Source organism: Squalius cephalus, assembly GCF_949319135.1.
Source record: "Squalius cephalus genome assembly, chromosome: 16".
Lineage (NCBI taxonomy): Eukaryota > Metazoa > Chordata > Actinopteri > Cypriniformes > Leuciscidae > Squalius > Squalius cephalus.
In genome coordinates this window covers 27,571,531-27,595,057 of record NC_137137.1, presented here as the reverse complement: position 1 = coordinate 27,595,057, position 23,527 = coordinate 27,571,531, and the positions used below count along the sequence as shown (strand labels likewise).

The window sequence follows — 23,527 nt, the reverse complement described above, 5'->3', positions numbered from 1 at the left end:
TCGGAAAGGCTAAGTTTATTAGTACTATCGATTTAAGTAAAGGGTACTGGCAGGTGCCTCTGGACTTGGAGTCGCGAGAGCTGACCGCTTTCCGTACACCAAGGGGGCTAATGCATTTTCGGGTGTTACCGTTCAGTTTGCACGGGGCACCCCCGACTTTTCAAAGATTGATGGATACGGTATTGGATGGTTTGGGAGAATTTGCGGCGGCTTACTTAGACGATGTTGTGATATTTAGTACATCTTGGGAGGATCACCTTCAACATCTTCGAGCGGTTTTCCAACGAATTAAAGATGCTGGTTTAACCATTAATCCCGCAAAATGTTCATTAGTCAAAACCGAGACCGAGTACTTGGGGTATGTATTGGGAAATGGAGTTATTAAGCCTCAAGTGCAGAAACTCCAGGCTATTCAATCCTGTCCACTTCCAGCTACAAAAAAACAAATTAGATCATTTCTTGGTTTAGTCGGTTGGTATCGGAAATTCATTCCCCATTTCTCGACCATCGCGGCACCGTTAACTGATTTAATTAAAAAGACGAATCCTAACAAAGTGCAGTGGACTGCACCCGCTGAAGAAGCATTCTGTGAGCTAAAGGGGGTGCTGAGCAATGAACCCATTTTATGTAGTCCTGATTTTGAAAAATCGTCCGTTCTTCAGACAGATGCGTCCGAATTAGGGTTGGGAGCTGTCCTGATGCAGGAAGAGACCGGAGGAATGCATCCTGTGGTGTATTTGAGTCGGAAATGATTTCCCAGAGAAACTAGATATTCTGTGGTGGAAAAAGAATGTTTAGCTTTGAAATGGGCTCTCGACTCATTGAAATATTATTTGCTCGGCCGAGATTTTATTATCGAAACGGACCATAAAGCTTTGAAATGGTTGAATTGAATGAAAGATACAAATTCTCGCTTGACACGATGGTTTTTATCTATACAACCCTATCGTTTTACAGTGAAGCATCGCCCGGGGGTCGAAAAATTTAATGGAAGAACCCTTACAAGGTGCGAAGTCACATTTAAGATGAATCGCAGTGCAAGTGTGTGCCAAACCTTGGGTGGAGAATGGTACGGTTAGATTATTTTTACAGAGAACCGTTACATCCCTAAAAGACACATCATATTGTGTTTACGTGATTACTCGCCATGATGTGCATTTGACATATTTTTGACCATTCAATGATCTGCGAATGAGTACTGAATTTGCGCTTAATAACTCTTTTTAACATCAAGCACGTCCTACACTTGCATGTTTCTTTGTTGTTCTAAGATGGGGGCAGTAGTAGCCTAATGGTTAGAGAGTCAGACTTGTAACCTAAAGATTGCGGGTTCAATTCTCAATTCAGGCAGGACATGACTGAGGTGCCCTTGAGCAAGGCACCTAACTCCCAGGGCGCCACAGCAAAATGACTGCACACTGCTTCGTGTGTGTGTGTGTGTGTCCACGTTGTGTGTTCACTACTCCTAATGTTTGTGCACTGCACTGACTTGGAGGGGTTAAATGGAGAGGACCACTTCAGTTCACATTCACACAATCCTTGATGTGCTGCGTGGATATATTTTACTCCCTGTTCCAGGGAGTGGAAGCAGAGCTCTGCACGTACGTCCTGACGTACTCCTGCTGTCATACATCGATGGAAATTAAGGAATACGGCTCAGAATGCTATCGTTCTTAAAGTACCGGTACTAATAAAATGTTGTATCGTACCATTTTTAATAGCAGCACGATACAGAATATACCCGTAACTGTTAGTAGTGTCTGATTCCGCAAATAGTTTGTTTCTGAATATAAAAATGTTGACACATTGTAACGTACTTACTCTGGCACTAATTTTGGATGAAGTGATGTGCTTATTGTCGTTTGTTATCGTTTTACAAGCAGAATGTGCAAAAAAGTAAAAAGTAAAGTAAAAGAGTAAACAAGATGGATGAAGTTCGCTACTCCTGTCTCGTGTGCTTCATTGCTTACTCCTTAACTCCTGACAGATGCCATAAATTGGCGACGAGGATTAAAAATATTTTCTCTATCGTCTGTCACGAAGATGGTTGTTGCTAAAGTGCCTTGCCCGATTTTTTTCCTGCATTGCCCCGGTAAGCCTGCTATGCCATTCAGCACATGGCTGCGGATTTTTGAAAATACAGGGGATGCCTACAGGGGATGCCTGTCCGGACGAAAGACGGATAGCTGTACTGCTTCACTGCCTTGGCTCAGAAGGACAAAGGATTTTATACTCATTGCCTAACACAGGTACAACGTATAAGGATGCAGAGGATGCATTGAAAGCCTACCTCGTACCAAAAGCTAACATAGTAGCTGAGAGCTATGCCTTCTGTAAAAGCTGTCAGGCTGTGCGAGAGCTTGTTGTTTCATGTGAATTCTGTGCCAGTACTGAAGAAATGATTTGCGATCAGTTAGTAGAGAATGTGTATAGCCCACTAATTCATGAGAGACTTTTTCTAGAAACTGATCTTACACTGGACAGAGTGTTTACAATAGCAAGCCAGATTGAATCTGCTACCCATCAGGCTAAATCCATTTTAAATTCTTGCCAAGTTACCACCCCCGTACAAGCAGGGCAGCACACAGCAAAACGCAGAACAACAGGGAAACAGTCACATACACTTCTTAATTCTGCTCAGGTGGGGAAGAGGAAGTCATGCTTTCCCTGTGGATTGGAGGCACACTTAGCTATAACGCTGCAACTGCAACATGCAGGAAGAGTAAAAAGATTGGACAGTATGCTAAACTGTGCTGATCATCGCAATCAAATATGTGTGAGGTCCGTGAAATTGAATTACCAGGAGTTACTGTACTGTACACTAAATATTCTGCTCGACATCTTAGCATTACATGCTCAGTGACTATATCAACTTCTGACTCACAGACTTGTGTGGTGAATTTGGTGGTTGACAGAGGGTCTTCCATATCTATACTGCCCTACAGCACTTATGCATGCCATTTCAGTAACATTGTGCTGTCGCAACCCACAGCCAGGCTGGTGACGTATTAAAAAGCCCTAATTCCAGTGTTTGGATGTTTATCAGCGAAAGTTTCCCTACATGACCACTCAGTTTCTGCTACATTCTTCATCATGGACAAAGAGACACCACTCATGGGGAGGGATCTAATGTCTGCACTGCATGTGAAGATTGAAAACAATAATGTCCTTCCTCCTAATGCCCTTCCTGTGCCTGCTTCTGTGCCAGTCTTTCAGTGCACTGTTGCTGAGTCAACTAAGTTTGGATGTGCTAAAAACTTTATACACCAGGTAAAGCTGGATGAAACCGTTACACCTGTGCACCAGAAACTTTGCTGTCTGCCACTCTCTGTTCATAGTGCTGTGTCAAAGTAATTAAATCGCTTGCAAGCAGCTGGGGTGATAGAAAGCGTCAACGTCTCTGCATGGGTGTCACCAATTGTTGTTACGCAGAAAAGGTCAGGTAAAAAAAAAAAAAAAAGGTGCCTTGACCTTAGAGAGCCAAGGAAAGCAGTTATCGTGGAATTTTTTCCATTTCCACACATGTATGAACTACTCTCTGCTTGTACCGTTTTCTCTACCATCAACCTAAATAATACTTACTACTAAGTACTGCTAGACTGCCGGCGATTTGATTTCGCCCTGCAGCTCAGGCTGGAAACCTGTACATTCTTCTATCCTGCTTCCGTTACAAATTTGCGGGGACCAATCACAAACTGGCTAATCCACCTGGCGCGCTATCGGCAGGTTTAATCCAATCCAATTCCTTTTAACCTCTCGACGATGCTCAATGGCTTCTTTAGTTTAGCAAACAAATCACTCAAGTGGGTGTAAATACCACTCACTTTCATGTTTTATTTTGCACAACCTGCAAAAATCGCTTGATGCCATTGCTGCTTCTGTAAACCGCTGATCAATTCTCCAAACCAGCATGTTTGTTGACACGTTTCCTGCCTGGAGTTTTTGCTGCAAAGTACGTCACCTGGATCGTTGGTCTGATTGGTTGAAGGACTATCCAATTGCGTACAGAGTCATTTGAACTATGCCTGTTGATCACGCCTCATGTGCAGTAGAAAATACAGAGCAGACTCCCCAGACTAATGTTCAATCTTAAAAGATTGAGCTTGGTCTGGTGATAGCCAGACTAAAGTGCTTCTGCATGAGGACAGTCGTGACCTCACACCCTTTATTACTCACAATGGAGTGTTCTGTTTTTGTCATGCTACTTACGGATTGGCTTTAGCTCCTGCGACATTTCAGAAGATGATGACCATCTTCCTGACTGGCTTGTTAGGGTTGAAAATTACCTGGATGACATTATCATCCATGAATGTGACACACTATGCATGCAGCTCAATAGAGACAAGTGTCGCTTCCAGCAAACCAGTCTACTGTTCTTAGGTCATACTGTTTCAGCAAAGAGTCTTCTTGATGAATCATGTGTATAGGCGATTCAAGGCTGCTCTTTGATCTGTGCTGGTATCCATAACACACAAAGGACATCAGGGAGAGATACTCTTAATGCTGCCAGTTCTTGCCATGTGTGTCAGCTCAATGACAAAACTGTCAAGTCACAGTCACATCCTTCTCCTCTCCAGCTGGTGCTGCTGCCAGATGGAATATGGCAGAAAATGGCTGTGGATATAGTCGGGCCATTTGACACTGCTGCATCTGATTGCAGGTTTGCGTACACTTTCACTAGGGATTATATGGTTTCGTTTCTATCTTTAGTCTTTAGCCACCATGGCAATACATTGACTATAGCTGTTGATAACGGTGTTCAGTTTACATCTGCTGCTTTCTCTAATTTTCTGGAAGGAAGGAAATAATATTCGTCACCATCATTCCTCTCTCTACCCGGCTGCTAATGGTGCTGTAGAGCTGGTATAAACTGGTATAAACATTCTGTCAACTCAGGTTTGATCCAGAGTTTGCGATTAACTCTGAAGTGTGTCACCTGAAAGTGTGACACGTGCGACAAACAGCCAATCACACAGAACATGGAGAGCATCAGTTTGATTTACTTGGTTTACGAACTTACCTGGGTAGCAACTGAAACCAGCTTCGTGCAACAGGCCAATGGAATGCTTCCCATCTCACTGCATTTCCATGCACTATAACAACTCCGGCTGAGAGCAATGCACACTACACTCATACCACTTGACCTAAACATGATGTTCGGAAGCCTAGTTGGTTGAAGGACTATGTTAATTAGATCTTTGTTGCTCTTCTGGATCTGATGTGTAGATGTGTTTACATTGCTGATGCAACTCTGATGTTCTATGCTTTTCTTTAAAAATGGGGAACATTTTGTGTTCATGAGTAAAACTCCTGAAAGATACCACACTGTATCTGAGGTTAAATCACAAAAGATTGGGAATACAACGGCACGTAGAGTACAATGGGGCTAAAGGCGCACCAGGGTAAAAGGCGCATTTGACTTTATTCTCTTTAAAAACCACTAGATGGCACAAAAAATTAATCTATGCACTTTTCTTAACCTTCTTTTGATGATGCACGTGAAAAGCAATGCAAAGTTGAAAAAAAAAAAAATTGTTTTTTTTTTTTCTGCAATCATAGACTATGGGAGTAGTGAAAAGCACATTTTTCTTAGGTTTTGCCTTTAGCCCCATTGTACCCTATCTTCTATTACAGTGTCTCAGTCTCCATTGGGCTAAAGTAAAATAGTAATTCAGTTACAAGGTTTGTATTAGGGCTGCAAGATTTTGGTAAAAAATTACATTGCGATTATTTTATTTTTCTGCGATATAAAAACAATTTCACCAGCTACTTGAATAGCTCTATTTGGAAAGAATGAATCATTCTAGAATGACTGGGGTGCTTTTGTCATGGAGTAAATCCACATAGAAACTAATATTAATAGAATGTTAACTAATGTAGTTAACTAGAGTTTAATAAATGGAAACTTATTGTAAAGTGTTTCCGATTTGTTATGTCTCTTGAGTTCAGTGTTGGACAGATCAGTTGTTTTAACCATTCATTAAAGTGAATCGGTTTAAAGGAGTCATTAGTTCGCGAATCGGACGTGTCATAAACGGACCACGGCACACGTTGTGTGATTATCCCGGCAGTTTAGGACATCGCACAAGATTTGTGTCATCACAGAAAACATTTCATCACTGGATAGATTTTTTTTTTGTTTATTGAAAGTGTGGTTTATGTCATCTGAATGTGTGTAACGCTTTTCAGAGAAGATAAGGCAACGTTATTTTAGCACAATTCACAACCAGCGGTTGTTAAGAAAAAAAAAAACTTCGGTCTTCCGAACTTTTACCATCGTGTATTCTCAAAGATATTCAGTCAACTCAACTTAATTTGCGCGAGGGAGGGAGAGAGAGCAAAACAGTTTGAAGACGGTGAGAGTGCGCACGCGCGACCGTGGTTTTCACTCTCTCTGCTCGTTCTCTCAGTAAAACAAGCGCAGCAGTCAGTCACCTACATCACTCATCTACATCACTCACCGGTCAAATAAGGCTTTGGCGGGACAAAAATACGCATTAGTAAGGCTGACAGAAAACAGCGCGCAAGTTCCAGTCTTCTTGCGCTTGATGTTTAAACTGACAGGACTTGCAAATTGATAGACTCTCACTCTATGATGGTTAAATTTTGCAATTAATCCGCGAATCACAAGCGTTACGGCCCGGGGAGCTGCTGGCCCTTAGCCTATTGATCATGAATCACGGATCAACTACGATCCCTATACTTGACATCGCACATCCTGCGATGTGACTATCGTGGATGCGCACATCGCAATATCGATGCTAAAACGAAACATCGTGCAGCCCTAGTTTGTATAATCTAAACTACTTTAGTAAGTAACTCCACTAACAGTACCTGCTGTTCAGTTTGCATACTGCTGCTCTCCTTCTACTCACTTTTGAACTCTTTCTACTCTTCATTAAAGCTCCAGGTGAAGGGTTGCCAGATATCACAAAAAAGTAAAACAAGCCCATTAAAAACCGCAATATAATAAACAGACATCGCAAATACCAGGGGGACAAATATAAACAATATAACTAATATTACCAATATCTAACAAAATGAAAAGGCAGGAATTATAATTTATTATGAATAAAATAGTTAAAAATAAAATATTTAGATATTATAAATTGACTGAAGTAAAACAATAGCATGAGATTGAAAAATAAGAATTCAACAAAACTTTTAAAGAATTCAACAAAACAAAATTAAGTTTAATTGCACCTATGATTTGCATTTAATATCAATCAATTGGGGGCTTCAAGGACAATAAAATAAAATTCAAAATCAAGTTTGGAATCAAATCTATGCATATGTTGAATCGAAATTCGCTAAAAAAATTTAGAATAATTTTTTAATCGAACCGGGACCCCAAGAATCGATTTTAATTGAATTGTGAGATTCCAAAAGATCCTCCCCTCCACACACACATACTACTTGTATTTAAAAACAGAATGCAACATAACATGGGAGTTTGAACTACTTTGAACTACAAATTATAAAAAAAAAAAAAAAAAATGCTGTGCTCATTTTCTGTTTACTGCAGACCAGTGAAAGGCTTAAGTTCTCTCATATGTAAATACAACAAGCAATATAGTGACCTCTAAAGCCAATGTTTGTAATGTCTGTTCAGTGCTTTTTCTGTGACTAATGTAATGTTTAAGAATTTTCTTGATTTTCTTAATTTCTTTTCTTAGTAAATATTAACATACAGTTATTTGGCCATTGATTAATTGAGCACATCATGTACAGTATATAAGTAGAGAATTTTTGATGTGTGTTTAGGGTGTACTCACACTTGGTGATCTGAACCGTGCCCGAGCACCCAATTTGACACCCAAGGTCCAGTTCATTTGACTAGTGTGATCACTCCATACTGGTCATGGGTGCAATAAAAAAAACGTGCCCTGGCCTGTTTGAAGAGGTGGGCTGAGGTATGCATAAAGTGTGATTGAACAACTACTACTTTTGTGTGCTCTACTGTAATCATTACAACAAACATCTTCTATTACTACTTGGACAAGAGCTCCTTTTCTTCAAAACATGAAGTTTCAACTTAATGACTTATGCATGCTCAGGCCCGGAATGTTAAGTGCAATGTGAGTGCAGGCCTGTGGGGAAGGGGGTACAATCGTGCTTGAGCACGGTACAACGTAACTGTGCCAAATGTGAGTACGTCCTTTCTTTAAAGCATACATATATTGGGAAAATTCATGTTTTGTGTTCTATTTTTGCTTCTGACTCAAGCTGAGCCAAGACGAAGCCACTACTTTCTATGATGAGCTGAACCACCACATATTCGAGTTGGTTTCCAGCTCAGATGTGAATGAGAAAAAAGGCGGTATCCTTGCCATAGGTGAGTATGAATTAAATGAAAATCACTCTACTTCATATTTTTTATTTTTAATAAAATAATGGAACATGTAAATTTATGTTACCTTATGTTTCCATTTTGCCAGATCGAACTAATTTTGCTTTGAAAGTGACTCACCATTGCATTGCTTGGTTTGAAGTGATGTTATTGTGTAATGGCTTTCTCTACAGTGAGTTTGATTGGTGTGGAGGGGGGAAATGCCACCCGTATCAGCCGATTTGCGAACTACCTACGGAATCTGCTTCCCTCCAGTGACTCAGTGGTCATGGAGATGGCCTCTAAGGCCATGGGTCACCTGTCCATGGCGGGAGACACCTTCACTGCAGAGTATGTGGAGTTTGAGGTGAAGAGAGCTCTCGAATGGCTGGGAGCAGACAGGAATGAAGGAAGACGGCATGCAGCGGTGCGTAGAGACACTTAACTGCATCATATTATCATACCTGCAAACTTGTCGCTTTTCGGCGACAATCGCCATTTTCTTGGTCAATTGGGTCATTTACGTGAGAGTTTTTTTTTTGGGGGGGGGGGGGGGTATATTGTTTCTCACAGTAACTGCCATGCAGGCTAGAATTGCGAAACATTATTGGATAATTCTTATAATTGACATTTCTCTGGGCCAATCGGAATCTTAGCACTTTTTCTCTTGGCCAATTGGAATCTTAGCACTTGTCAGAATCTTGAAGCACACAGCGTCAACTGAGGCTGAGCGCGCCATTTGATGAGACGCCTGGCTACCGTGCGAGTCTAATGGAAACTCACGCATGAATTTTCCTGCATTGAACTTGTTTTAGCGCCCACCAAAGTGATTTTTTGTCCCGCCAAAGTCTTATTTGATCGGTGAGTAATGTAGATGAACGGCTGCGTTTGTGACAGGGCGTATGTTTAACTGAAAGAACGAGCAGAGAGAGAGAGAGAGAGAGAGAGAGCCGGTTGCGCGCGCGCACTCTCTGTGTAAACGACTTCACCGTCTCCAAACTAGGCGCTGTGTTGCTCTCTCTCCCTCGCACGGCACATATTAATCAAAAATAAATCGACACGGTGGTAAAAGGTCGAAAGACCAAAGTTTCATGTGGAGCATTCTGAGATTTTTTTTTTTTTTTTCTGAATTACCGCTGGGTGTGAATTGTGCTAAATAAGTTTCCTTATTTTCTCTGAAAAGCGTTCCGGACATTCAGCTGACATAAACAACACTTTAATTAAACGAAATAAAACTATACAGCGATGAAATGTTTTCTATGTTGACACAAATCTTGGATGTCAGTGTCCTAACTGCTGGGATAATCACACAACGCGCACGACACGTCCAATTCGCGAACTAATGACTCCTTTGAACCGATTCATTTTAATGAATGGTTAAAACAACTGATCTTTCCAACAGTGAACTCAGGTGACGTCTGAATCGGTGTAACTAATCAGTAACACTTTACAATAAGGTTATATTTATTACATAAATTACTTAAAAAAAGTACAGTTTGCTAACTCAAGCTTAAACTTTAAAATAAATAAAACCACTTGTTTTTTTAAAAAAAAGCATATGACTACATTTTTCCACACAGTGCTATCAAGAATCGATAAGAGAATCGATAAAGAATTGGATCGATAATCAGAATCGTCAGTGGCATTATTATTGATAAAATCTTATCAATTCCCATCCCTATGTGAAGACTAAAATTAATAATAATAATAAAAAATAATAAAATTATAATCAAACATTAAAGAACATACATGTTTTTTTTAATAGTTTTTTTTTTTTTAAGAGTTAAAAGATTAAAACATTTTGCTAACATGAGGTCTTATTGTGTCACTGTCAGTCTTTTTACATCAGTGCAAAACCAGGGTATGCAGATTAATTATTATTATTATTATACATTATTCATTGATTAATCCCATGGCATGTAGCAAAAAAAAAAACATGCCATTAACCCCCCCCCCGGCGACACTGTCACCTTTTTTAGTTTGCAGGTCTGTATTATATAGTCACAGTGAATTGCAGTCTGTTTGAAGCTCTTAACATTGTAGACCCTGACATATGAAATAATAATAAAAAAAATGGAACCTTTATTGAACCTTTAGATAAAATATATATAAAAATAAGTGATTTTTGTTGAGTTTCATAATTTATATGTTGTTTGCAGAACTTTTCTGAACTTTCTCAAGCCACTCAGCATTTTCACTGGCCACAATTTTGACATCCATACCATGGGGAAAAACCATGGGGCCATATACAGGGTTTTTCCTGGCTCAAAACTAGGCGGAGGCGGTAAAATCCTGATCATGTTTTTTAATAGTAAGATAATTAAATTAGTATTTTTTGTAGACCATCATATAGCCTACTGTGTTTCCCACAGTATTTTTGTGGGTGGAGTTTGGTACCTCTAGGGGGGTCTGGGGGCAATAGTTTTTTGTCGACATTTAGAAAAAATCGCAAAAGTTTCGCGCAAATCTGTAATGGAAACGCACCTTATGTTACATGCCACTGCTCAAATCCACCTGCATTTAGCGGGTTGGCTGGTGTTAATGTCAAGCCCTGATAGAAAAAAACACACAGAGGTCCAAACTGAGCAAACCTGACTATAAGTAGCATTTTTCGTAGGATTATTTTAAAGGTGCCCTAGAATGTGAAATTGAATTTATCTTGGCATAGTTAAATAACAAGAGTTCAGTACATGGACATGACATACAGTGAGTCTCAAACACCATAGTTTTCTCTTTCTTATTTAAATCTCGTTTTTGAAAAACACCCCTGAAAAACAGGCGAATCTCCACATAACACCGACTGTGACGCAACAGTCGGGATCATTAATATGTACGCCTCCAAAAATTTGCATATGCCAGCCCATGTTCAATGCCAGGCGAAACTGCGCAGCCGAATCATCGGAAGTTCTGCAGGTGAAGAAACAAGCAGGAGGAGGATCATAGGGAAAATGGCAGATCTATCTATAATCGGATACCGCTACAGTTTAATTCGAAGTTGTTAGTTGCTCTGCCCATTTCACCACGGACTGTTTTTCTAACCTGGAACAATATCAAGCAGCCAGGCTTCTCTCGGCATCTCAAACGGACGAAGGGGGCAATTTCAACTAACGTTATATTCCCGCAAGCGGTAAGTAGTGATTTTATTAACGATAATTTACACTGTGTTATCTAGATCCAGCGCGATATTGTTTTTTCCTCGAGAGACATCGTGGCTTGCAAACGAGCGAGCGAAGCATGGCAGTTGCTCAGTGTTTGGATGTACAAATGAACACAAAAATATTTTTTTAGCTCCTTCATCCAAGCCTCTGTGGCCACCAGTGGGTTATGTGAATTTCTGATGAGTAATTGTTCAAGTTCAGACAGATAATCTTTCTCTCAAAGTCGTTCAACACTGTTTATGCATCAGTAAATCGCGTTGCAGTGATAAGATCTTCATTCACGCGATCAACAGACTGTCATCTGCTCAATGCTCATCACTGCAACCTTTTATGTGATGGGAATAGATCTAAATACTTAAAAAACTACTTAGCTGTAATAGTAAAAACGTATAAAAGCTGTAATAGTAAAAGTTTTCCAGATAGCTCTACATGTAATGCCAGATATTTCATATGCAAGCATGTCAGCCAATCACAGCAGAGGGCAACAACACTGAAGTCTCTCAGCAGACACGCCCCTTCAAACTGAGTGTTCAAATCAGAGGATGAAATCAGGCTAGGAAATATGCCTTTTATTTCTAAATTATAACAAATTTTGATCTAAAAACATACTAACATTATAAGGGCACCCCAGGAAACATTATAAAATAATAAAATAATCCATTCTACGGCACCTTTAAATTAATGCCACGGATATGTTGCGATACAAACTTAATATCAGAATCTCTTCAACTTTATTTTAGCTTCTTGAATAGTACTAGTCTCAGTCTTATGTGATCTCATTGCTCTCCTCAGTGACCACTGTGTGACTCCACTGACCCCACTTGGCACTGTGTTTTTGTTTCAGGTGCTGGTTTTGCGAGAGCTCGCCGTTAGCGCACCTACATTCTTCTTCCAGCAGGTGCAACCATTCTTTGATAACATTTTCTATGCTGTGTGGGACTCCAAACAGGCCATTCGTGAGGGTGCAGTATCTGCACTCAGAGCCTCTCTGATCCTCACCACACAGAGAGAGACCAAAGAGATGCAGAAACCACAGTGGTACAAGGTCAGAATCAACACATATCATATCAACTGTTTTCAAATATGTTTGCATGAATGCTATGGGTATATGGGCATTCACACATTCTATGTATTTTGTTGTCATTTACAGCAAACATTTGAGGAAGCCGAGAAGGGTTTTGATGAAACTCTGGCTAAAGAGAAAGGCATGAATAAGGATGACCGTGTGCATGGAGCTCTACTCATTCTTAATGAACTAGTGCGAATAAGCAGTATGGAGGGAGAGGTATGACACTGAACATGCTACGGGCAGCATGACACATGATTACCTCACGTTACTCTGCCTTACTGAAGCTTATTTACTCTTTCTTTTTATTTTCTTTGTTCTATTTTATTAGGGCCCAAGCCCTGAAAGGGCTAAGGCCCTATTGTTTTCGTAAGGATTATTAGGGCCCAAGCCCTGAAAGGGCGAAGGCCCTATTGTTTTCGGTAGGATTATTAGGGCCCAAGCCCTGAAAGGGCGAAGGCCCTATTGTTTTCATTAGGATTATTTGTTATTAGGGCCCAAGCCCTAAAAGGGCGAAGGCCCTATTGTTTTCGTTAGGATTATTAGGGCCCAAGCCCTGAAAGGGCGAAGGCCCTATTGTTTCCGGAAGGAATTTTTTTTTTTTTTTTTTTTTTTTTTTTTTTGCCTTTTTGCCACGTTTGGGGCCCTTAACATGCTCAAAAACTCTTGAAATTTTGCACACCCGTCAGAACCTGCGGCCATCAGGGCCGGGCTGAAGTTGGTACCGGGGCGTGGCAGGGGGGCTCGACAGCGCCCCCTGGAATGGGGTCCGAAAACTTGGTCCATAAATCAAACACGCTTGCATGTAATAATATGAAACTCAGTACACATATAGATCTCATCGGTCCGAACAACTTTCGTGCTCTAAGTTTTACAAAAGCCCAACAGGAAGTCAGTTATTATACGTTGTTTGGAAAACGCATACAATGGAATGTGAAATACTCCTCCTAGGGATTTTATCCGATCGCCACCATATTCGATGTGAATAAAGTCAAGACATTGAGGATGAATTCTTGCGAATGGATTTTTGATATCTCGAACGGTTTGGCCGTGGCGAGGAAACGAATTTATGGCGAATAATGGGACACAGGAAGTGTGTTATAACTTCTGCATACATTAACTGATCTTGATGAAACTTCAGCAGTGTGTTCGTGGTAAGAGGCCGATCAGATGGATGTAACTATTGTGAGTCAAAGTTATAGCGCCACCAACTGGTAGCAGGAAGTGTGTCACTTTCAAAATGCTTTTGACAAAAGTGGGGGTGTTACTTTTACCCACAGTCACAAAAATCAGTACGCATATTGGACTCATCATGCCGGACAACTTTCTAATTTACAGTAATTAGCTCCGAGTAACAGGAAGGCAGATATTTTGGTTTGAATGTGGATTTCTTTGCAAAATCAGCCTCTGTATTACCCACTCCTCTTAAGTGGTTTATTTTATTCCCACCAAACTTTTTCAACATGATGAAAATACATTAAAGATGCTAAATTGTAAACAGATAATAAATATCTCAAACGGTTTTGCTATGGCGAGGGATTAAAGTAATGTCAAAAAAGGAAACACTAAAAACCTCCTATCTTCTAAAAATATAATTATACACCATTTATTTCTATATAAAATTATACAAATATCAGAACTAAACCCATTTTATTCTTTTTTTTCAATTTAATAATTGTTTATTTATTTTGTTACATATATATAATGTATATATATATTTTTTTGTTACATTTATTATATATATATATATATATATATATATATATATATATATATATATATATATATATATATATATATATATATATATATATATATATATATATAGCTGCGAGCAGTGATGGAGGGTCCAAGCCGGTGACACTGCCACCCCTTGGTCTTGGTCCCGCAATCGCTGCTCGCAGCTATATTTTTGTTTGATCTTTCACTCATTTGGTATAATTCGTTGCTTCAGTGTTTTTACTTATTTGATTAATGATTTTGGTTATTTTATTCCTGAAGCGTATGAGAGAAGAGATGGAGGAGATCACGCAGCAGCAGATGGTTCATGATAAGTACTGTAAGGAGTTGATGGGTTTCAGCACTAAGCCTCGGCACATCACACCCTTCACCAGCTTTCAGTCAGTGCAGCCACAGCAGTCCAATGCTCTGCTGGGGCTGCTGGGATATAGCACACCACAGGGCTTTCTAAGTTTTGGAGCTGCACCTGTTCCCTCTAAAAGCACGCTGGTGGAGAGCCGGTACTGCAGAGAACTGATGGAGGAGCGTTTTGACCAGGTGATTGTATTTATTACTGTAGTGAAGAGGAAATTAAGGTTTTTACCTTATTTGGAAGGGTCATGAATAGTAATGAGGAGTTCTGCTCTGATTGGCTGTTTCACTGCGGGCTCATTACAGTAGCTCAGAGTGACAGCAAACAGGTCCCTGATGTCCAGCGTGATAATGGAGAGATTAGGCGCTCAACCGTACATCAGAGTCCAGCACGGGTCCGATTTTGTAAATCCGTACCCGCCGTGCTTCAAACCGCATCCGACCCCGTTTTCCGACAGCAGCACTAATTAAAATCCGCACCCGACCCGACCCGCTTAAAATAGAACTGACACCCGACCCGCACCCGAAATAAAATAAGTTTAGCCAATCACATTATAGACACAATTACAAAAATGTTTATTGCCAGGTCATACAGAACTTATTACACGACATTTAACACAAGGACAAAAGGACAACTTCAGCCGAAACTGTAAAAAGGCCGGTACATGAAGAACATGGCAAACGTTACCACAAAACTGAGTAGCCTTATCACATTTTACCAATCGAACAGACGCGGCTACAACACTAACGTTATATCTGCCACGCAATTTCGTCTAGCCTACATCTGACAATTTTAGGTTCAAACACGCCCTGCACACCACACATACTTAACAGTGTTAAATTTGAAAAATACTGTTCGAGAACTGCTTGGTTTGTTACCACAGTTATCTGCGTGCTTCCTCGGCGATGAAGTTCCACATTTGCGGCTATCAAACACGAAAATGCATGCAGCAAATAAGCCTTTCACAAAATTTTCTTCAGATAACTCCAAATTTCTCCCACACACTGGACTAGATTTTTGATGACGTAGTGTCGACAACTTTACAATCTCCACTAGCTATTCTTTTCTTCAACTCTTCAGCATCCATCTCGACGACTGCAAGCAGATCGCGCGCGCGCGGTTATGATGAATTTTTAAAAGTGAAAGTAGCCTAGGTAACGTTATAGATTCCTGGGAGGGCGCAGTTCCTGGCATTGAACATGGGCTGGCATATGCACATTTTTGGAGGCGTACATATTAATGATCCCGACTGTTGCATCAGTCGGTGTTATGTGGAGATTCGCCTATTTTTCAGGGGTGTTTTTCAAAAACGAGATTTAAATGAGACTCACTGTATGTCATGTCCATGTACTGAACTCTTGTTATTTAACTATGCCAAGATAAATTCAATTTCAAATTCTAGGGCACCTTTAATTTATATGATCCCGCTCTTATTCTTATTCTTATTCTTATTCATAAATGCTTTTAAACCATTCAAGCGCGACAAGACAAAAGAGAACACTCACTGCCTGTGAATGTTCTGTTTGTGACACACAAGATACACAGAAAGACACGCGCCAGTATCTTGCGCACAGGCAGCACGTCAAAATACAGTTTTCGTGTTTGAACAAACAATAACACACACAAATATGCCAAAATATCAGTTTTGTAACATAAGAGCAGTCTTAAATTAGTTAAATAAAGTCTTAAATGAACGTAAAGAGTTGTGAGAGAATGAGACGCGTGTGAGATCTGCGTGGTGTGCAGCAGTGGCTGGTTTTAAAGGGACAGCAGCCAATAAAGCTTTCTGTCAGTAAAGTTAATCAAAGAACAACGGAAACAGAAAAACTTACTCACTGCTCTTGACTAAAGAACTTTTGTAGCTTTAATCAGAGGTGTAAAGTCCAGGGGTCAGAAAGTAAAAGTCCTGCCATATGTTTATTCCACCCATGAACTGATTTCACTAATTAGTTTTATCTCCTAAAAACTGTGATAATTAGCAAATCCAGGTGATTGGAACAAAATACTGAGGAGGACTTTTACTTTCTGAACCTGGACTTTACACCTCTGGCTTTAATAAGGATTAGTCTATATTTAATTTATAATTTATGCAGTGCAGACTGTTTGAACTTTATTCAATTTCTGTATATTTCATACCTGTTAGACAGGAAGGGCACAGGTAAATATGACATTTATTATGGGTTTATGTGAGGATTGTTTGAAGTTCACTTAAATTTAAAAGTTCTTATATTTTTTGAAGCCTAATAAATGTAAAAAAAATTATAGTTTTCAATTACACTGTAATTGGGGTGAAAAAATCTTTTTTTTATCCAGACATCAATAGCTGTATTAGTATCAGTGATACTGATTTTGATTCATAAAAAAGATGCCATTAAACAAATATTTAAAATATACTGTCTTTATGTTGTCTCTACATTAATTTGGAGATTAACTGTGTAATTATTATAAAATATATAAAAACTAAATATAAATAAAAACTTATATAAACCTTTAAAAACTTAAGTGTTTTTAATTGAGATTAATCGCGATTAATCACAGAAAAAAATGTGATTAACCGAGTTAAATTTTTAGCGCAATTTTCCTACGGACAAAATTGCGATTGTTAACTCATGATTTCTGTTCTGTCTGTGCGCACCAGTGATGCGCGGGTCAATGTATAAACAAACCGCACCCGACCGACGTTTTCAACTAACCCGCCCGCAACTCGGACCGCAAAAAACGAAAAAGAAAATATTGTACCCGACCCGCTTCCTGACCCGCATTTTTTTTAAAGTAGCTATAATGCTCATCGTAGCGTCTTAATATAACTTAATATTCTAATTTTGTCAAGAATTATAAAAAATCGTCAATATAAGCTCATAATTTGTACTAAAATAGTCTAAATGTTTAGTTTTAAAAACAATTTTAAAAAGCTGGCTATGTCTATTTTTATGTTTCTGCGCAAGTTCAGCAGACAGTGAGGTTCGGGTTTGTTCCGATCAGAGCTCGTGAGCGGAGAGCGCATTTCTGAATATTCCGCTCCGCTCACGGTCGCTCGCCCAACCCAGATGGCCTGCTGGTTCGAAAATATGTGGAATAAGGGCTGCCTCCGACAAATTTTTTTTCTAGTCGACTAGTTGTTCATTTAAGCCATTCGTGGACAAATCGCCCCTTTATATTAAATTAATTACTTAAATAGGCTAGCCTACAGGAATAAGCGTAATGACCGCACGCATAAAGCTTGCCACAAAGAACCGCTTAAAGTAATGATTATGAATGTGTCTAAATTAGCAAGGAGACATTTAATTGTTTAGTAATAAACTGGTGTTTTCTGTGTCGCTGCAAAGATGAAGTTGACAATGCGGAGATTGCGGACTCGCCATGAACGCCAGAGAGAAATGCACATATGGATTAGCCTACATGATCAGAGAGTATAGCCTATTTATTTTGGTTTGAATATTTTCGTTTAAAAGTAGACATTTCAAGCTTTCTGTAATATATAGCCTATATTTATCAAATCTGTGAGGCACAAGCTGAGTTTCGGCGCCCTCCAGTTCACATGCAGTGATCGCGTACCGGCGCCTTATTTTGTCTGCTATATATTTGCTTCTTATTTAATAAATACGGGCAATTGATTGATAAAACATTGTTTAAAATTAAGATACAATTTATACAAAAAGAAAATCTTTTAAAAAGAGTTTTCTATAAAACAAAACTTAATGAAGTTGTCAAAATCATGTTTTACCAAAAACAGCGCCGTTGCTAGGAGGGCGTCAGCGCCTCTGCCTCACGAGTGGATGATAGCCCTGAAGACGCCTAGCAATGATATACCTTTACTGGTAGTATACCTTTAGTTAAGTTATCGCAGCGCGCTAAGAGACAATGTTATCGGAAAATGCAGCCCAGGTATATGCATAATGGAGATTCCAAAGCTCTCTTCTTTGGTCAGAACCATGGAGAGCGATCGAGGATTTACTTTTACAATGCAACACAATATTTAAAGAGCATCAAGCTATTAAAATCTATATTATGTATACGCACAGATAATATAACAGTAGGCTATATTAGTCAATATTTTTTTATTAGGTTAAGCAGTGATTGGATAAAGTTTTTTTATTTTTATTTTATTTAACGTTTTTAATTTAAGGCCCACCCACAATTGGTCTGGCTTATCCAAAACTGGAATCCTGGCGCCGTGCCTGGTTGGTCGTGCCAGTTTTGTGGTTATCAAATGTGTAAATAGCATCGCAAGAAGTAGCCTACACATGACAAAGCCAGCACTTTGGTCATCATCTTTCATTATTTCGGCAAATGTCTTCCACACTTTGCTCTTTCTATTTGTGTATTTGCGGAGCTTCCACTCCCCAGTCTTCACCTTTTCTCTTGCCGCCTCCATCTCTACCTGCAGACTGAGCTCGTGCGTCATCTTCGCGCCAGTTATTCAGCCAATAAAGTGTAAATTAAATTTAAAACGTTTTCATAGAAAATTGTGTCTAGAACTATATAAATGACAAAGGTTTAATTGGCATCTTTATTTCAAACGACCCGACCGACCGCGACCCGAATATCATTAAAAATATTTTTGGATGACTCGTAACCGCGGGTAACCGCGGGTGACCGCAGGCACCCGCTCATTTCGGATCAACCCGCGCATCACTGGTGCGCACCAATCTTGCACTTCTATCTCCTCCTCAACCAGACCACCTAGAGACTTCGGGTTTTCGGCATTATGTTAAGGAAGGTCTAATCTCGGGAACGCACACACAAAAAAAACAAAACAAACAAAAAAAAAAAACATAAAAAGATTTACTATCTCTTAGTGTTGTGATCCCATGACGTCAGAAAATTGCGCTAAAACACTCACTGAGTTTTTATTACTTGTTTTATTACTTTTTATTACTTTTTATTAAGTGGAAGCACTTAAGAGCAGACAGATGTTAATTAGACTTTATTTAATAAGTAACGTTCAGAATTTAAATGGCGTGAGTCTCCTGGTTCTGGGCCAATTCAAGTAGAGAAGTCAGAAGAGTAGTCAGTCAGGTGAGGGTCAAACCAGTTAACCTGTCAAAAAGTGACCAAGTCCAAGTTGTCAGTGAGAGAGAGGAGGTCAAAAAGGCGAACAAATCAGATCCGGAGATCAATCAATGATAATACAGGATCATGGTCAAGGACGAGTCCTGACAGGGGTCTTCAATGTTTTTCAGGGCAAGGACCCCTTAAGGCTTGTATTTTTATACAGACTGAATATTTTAGAAGTGAAGTCTGGAAGGCGAATATGGATTATTGAATTTTTAATCATGAATTTAAATATTCACAGCTTAAATGTATGTGTACAGTAATTTCAGACCCTAAAAATCCAAGCCCTGAAAATACAATGCATTAAAATTCCAGCTGTTAAAGGATTAGTTCACTTCCAAATGAAAATTGTCATCATTTACTCACCCTCAAGTCGTTTCAAACCTGTATGCATTTCTTTCTTCTATATCTTCTTCAAAATAAGAAGATATTTTGAAGAATGTCTGTAACCAAACAGTTTCTGGGCCCCATTGACTTCCATAGTATTTTTTTTTCCTACTATGGAAGTCAATGGGGCCCAGAAACTGTCTGGTTACAGACATTCTTCAGAATATCTTCTTTTGTGTTCAGCAGAAGAAAGAAATTCATACAGGTTTGAAACGACTTGAGGGTGAGTAAATGATGACAGAATTTGGAAGTGAACTATTCCTTTAATGCAAGCGATTGTTTTTTAAGTTAGTGCAATTCAGCATAATTTTTCTTCCATATGGTTCTCTAGTAAAGTGCAGATGTAATGCGTAAGCAATGGCTCCACCATAACAAGAATAGCAATGTACAGTGAGACATCTAAGATTATTAGATTAGATATAGACTAAGATTAGTCATTACTTTGACATTACTTTTTTAACTGTAATGGAATATCAAAAATATTTTTCTATTAATCTGTTTGTCTGCAATTACATTCCTCGTATCTATTTTGACATGCCATTTTTTTGTCCCGTGTTAGTTATCACTGTCAAATACAATTTCAAGAGTGAATCATGCATTTATATGTAGATGTCACTTCCGAAATTTTGCAGCGTGTAATTGGCCAGTGGTTCTCTTAGCAGCATGAAAAACAAAACTTTTATTCAATGGATCATATATATATATATATATATATATATATATATATATATATATATATATATATATATATATATATATATATATATATATATATATATATATATAGCCTCGAAAGCGTGCAAACAATTTCCAAGTGAGTTAGACAATCACCCTTAAAAGTATGTTTTTCAGAAAATTCAGGAATTCTATAAGACCATTTGATTTAAGGGTATTGATTCTAGCCCATACATTTCTGCAATCATTAGCACACATGTAAATTTGCTTATTATAGCACCAGCTACACTCAGTGGGAAGAAAAACGTCATATAATGGCTGCATGGTATTGTCATAAACCATTTTTTAGTTGCAAAGGGTTAGTAAAATGGTTGGTAACAAATGGTTAGTAACAGTTTACAGAACTTTTCTGGACATAAGAAATATGAAATATTTTCTTAAATTTAAAGTAAATCAAATATAAACAAAAACAAATATTTTTCTTTAATTTTTCTTTTAATTTAAGGAACATCAAATAAATTTCAAACAAACTGAAATGGTCGAATGTATTTAAAGATTAAAAGGTTTTCAAAAATGTTTGATTTATCAAATTTGAGCTAATATATGATTCAGAAATTATCTATATTGTCTAAATGGCCCATAACATCTGTGTTTCAGTTTCTGAACTTTTTGCATTTGTAATAGAATTTTATGTTGCAATTATGTTTCTGAATAGTGTTATGAAAGGAACAAACTGCACAAATGTTATGACATTATGGCTCTGCTGTTGTATCAGGTGTGCCGTTGGGTGCTGAAATACAGGACCAGTAAGAATCCACTTATCCAGATGACTATCCTAAACCTTCTGCCTCGACTCGCTGCCTTCCAGCCTCACATTTTTACTGGTAACCCACCAACTGATTTTTTATATCAATAATTAAATATCTCTCTAATTCAGTGACACTTTATTTTTAACAAAGCTTTTTTTTTGTTTTTTTTGTGGTGCTACTGTGCATATTACAATAATACTTTTGTTTGGTTTTACTTTTTTTTTTTTTTTGATTGACTATATGTATTTTTTTCTTCTATGTTTTTCTTCTACCCTCAGATCAGTATTTGCAGGACACTATGGGGCACCTGCTGGGCTGCCTGAAAAAAGAAAAGGAAAGGACGGCAGCGTTTCAAGCACTGGGTCTGCTGGTGGTGGCTGTGAGGGCCGAAATTCAGCCCTTCCTCACCAAGATCCTGGAGATTATTAAAGCTGCACTGCCACCTAAAGACTTTGCACACAAGTAAGAATCTGAAACCATCCAAATCCAAACTTTCTTCAGTGCACAGCTCAGATCCAAGCACTATCTAGAGGCCTAAAAAATGAAAGCAATAAGAGGGCATACAGTGATTATTAAGCAGATGAACCATTCAGCTTCAAATGATTTATTGTTTGTTTAAAGACTATGGCAATGTTATGATTCATGCTAAATAAATTTTTTTTTTTTCCAGTTAATCCCATGCAATTGGCTGTTGATCAGTTTGTTTCTTGTGTTCATGTACAGCATTTTCACTTGATAGCTTGTACCATAGACAAAAGTAATGAAGCCACATATCATATCATAAAAAACATATCATAATGTTTAAACTGTAGAACGTTCTCATTCTAGAGAGCATTTTGTATTTCCCTGGAAGCAAAAGACTGTACATTTTAACAAGTACAAAATCTGATAACATTTCTTTTCGTCAACTTCTAGGAGTACAACTTTTAGTAATATTAGGTTAGTAAGTTTGCTGTCCAATGTTTATTAGTGCCGGGCAACATGATCAGAGTTCAATATAAAATGTACTAGTGTTGTTACTGTTTCACTAAACATTAAAAGTTAAGAATTATATTACATTACAATTATATACATTGTAAATGTTCTTTTCTTTTCTTTTCTTTTCTTTTCTTTTTCTTCCTCTGTCCTGTGTTGTAATCTTTTAGGAGGCAGAAGACTATGCAGGTGGATGCTACTGTGTTTACTTGTATAAGTATGCTGTCCAGAGCTATGGGGCCTAGTATCCAACAGGATGTCAAAGAACTTCTGGAGCCTATGTTAGCTGTTGGTCTCAGGTACTGTACCAGTCAAACTACTTTGAGTTAGTGTTTAAATCTAATTTTTCTTAGTTATTATTAACTAATAATGAAACTACTAAACATAAATGCAGTTGATTGTGCAAAAACTTTTTGCTTGGATTCTACATCAGAAGTCTGCCACCTGACCTGAGCTCGACGTGTCCCGAAAAAATCATGGCTTTCAGGCCGGGTTTGGGTTAATGTATCATGAATATCTTCGGCTTCGGGTCTGGTTCGGGTTTTTAACCCTCTGAGGTCGGCAAACGCGCCCGCGCGTTTTGCTGGATTTTCTTCACATTGTAGAACTATAAACTTAAATTACTCCGTCATTTATGGTCATACAGAAAAAAGAAATATAAAAAAAGAATCTGTGATATTTCTACTTTTGTATGTGTCCACTTACAATCAAATCAAAACATTGTGCTTTTGTAAAATAAAGAAAATAAACAGGGTGTGCGTTCTGCCTCTCCGTCGCGGTGAACTTTTTTTTCTTGAGCACGTCTATAAACTGAAACAAAACTCAGCGAATACTTGTCACACATTTATGAGCCATATACCTTTATAAACATTTAAGTGTGTACTTTTAAATGATCGGATTCAAACTGAAAACAAATATTCTCTGTTTAAGTAATTTGTATAAAACCAACAAGATGTCCAGCTTCTCAAACGCTTCCTAATT

General features: G+C 38.5%; 1 protein-coding gene across 1 annotated transcript in view; it reads left to right on the top strand.

Moving 5' to 3' along the window:
• The window catches only part of mtor (mechanistic target of rapamycin kinase), a 398,131-nt gene that overhangs the window by 3,756 nt on the left and 370,848 nt on the right, over window positions 1-23,527 (top strand). The window contains exons 3-10 of the mRNA XM_079897701.1: window positions 8,227-8,335; window positions 8,524-8,756; window positions 12,332-12,532; window positions 12,638-12,772; window positions 14,555-14,830; window positions 21,538-21,646; window positions 21,850-22,033; window positions 22,717-22,845. Of these exons, the coding sequence (XP_079753827.1) occupies window positions 8,227-8,335; window positions 8,524-8,756; window positions 12,332-12,532; window positions 12,638-12,772; window positions 14,555-14,830; window positions 21,538-21,646; window positions 21,850-22,033; window positions 22,717-22,845 (1,376 nt within the window). The remainder of the gene's footprint in view (window positions 1-8,226; window positions 8,336-8,523; window positions 8,757-12,331; window positions 12,533-12,637; window positions 12,773-14,554; window positions 14,831-21,537; window positions 21,647-21,849; window positions 22,034-22,716; window positions 22,846-23,527) is intronic.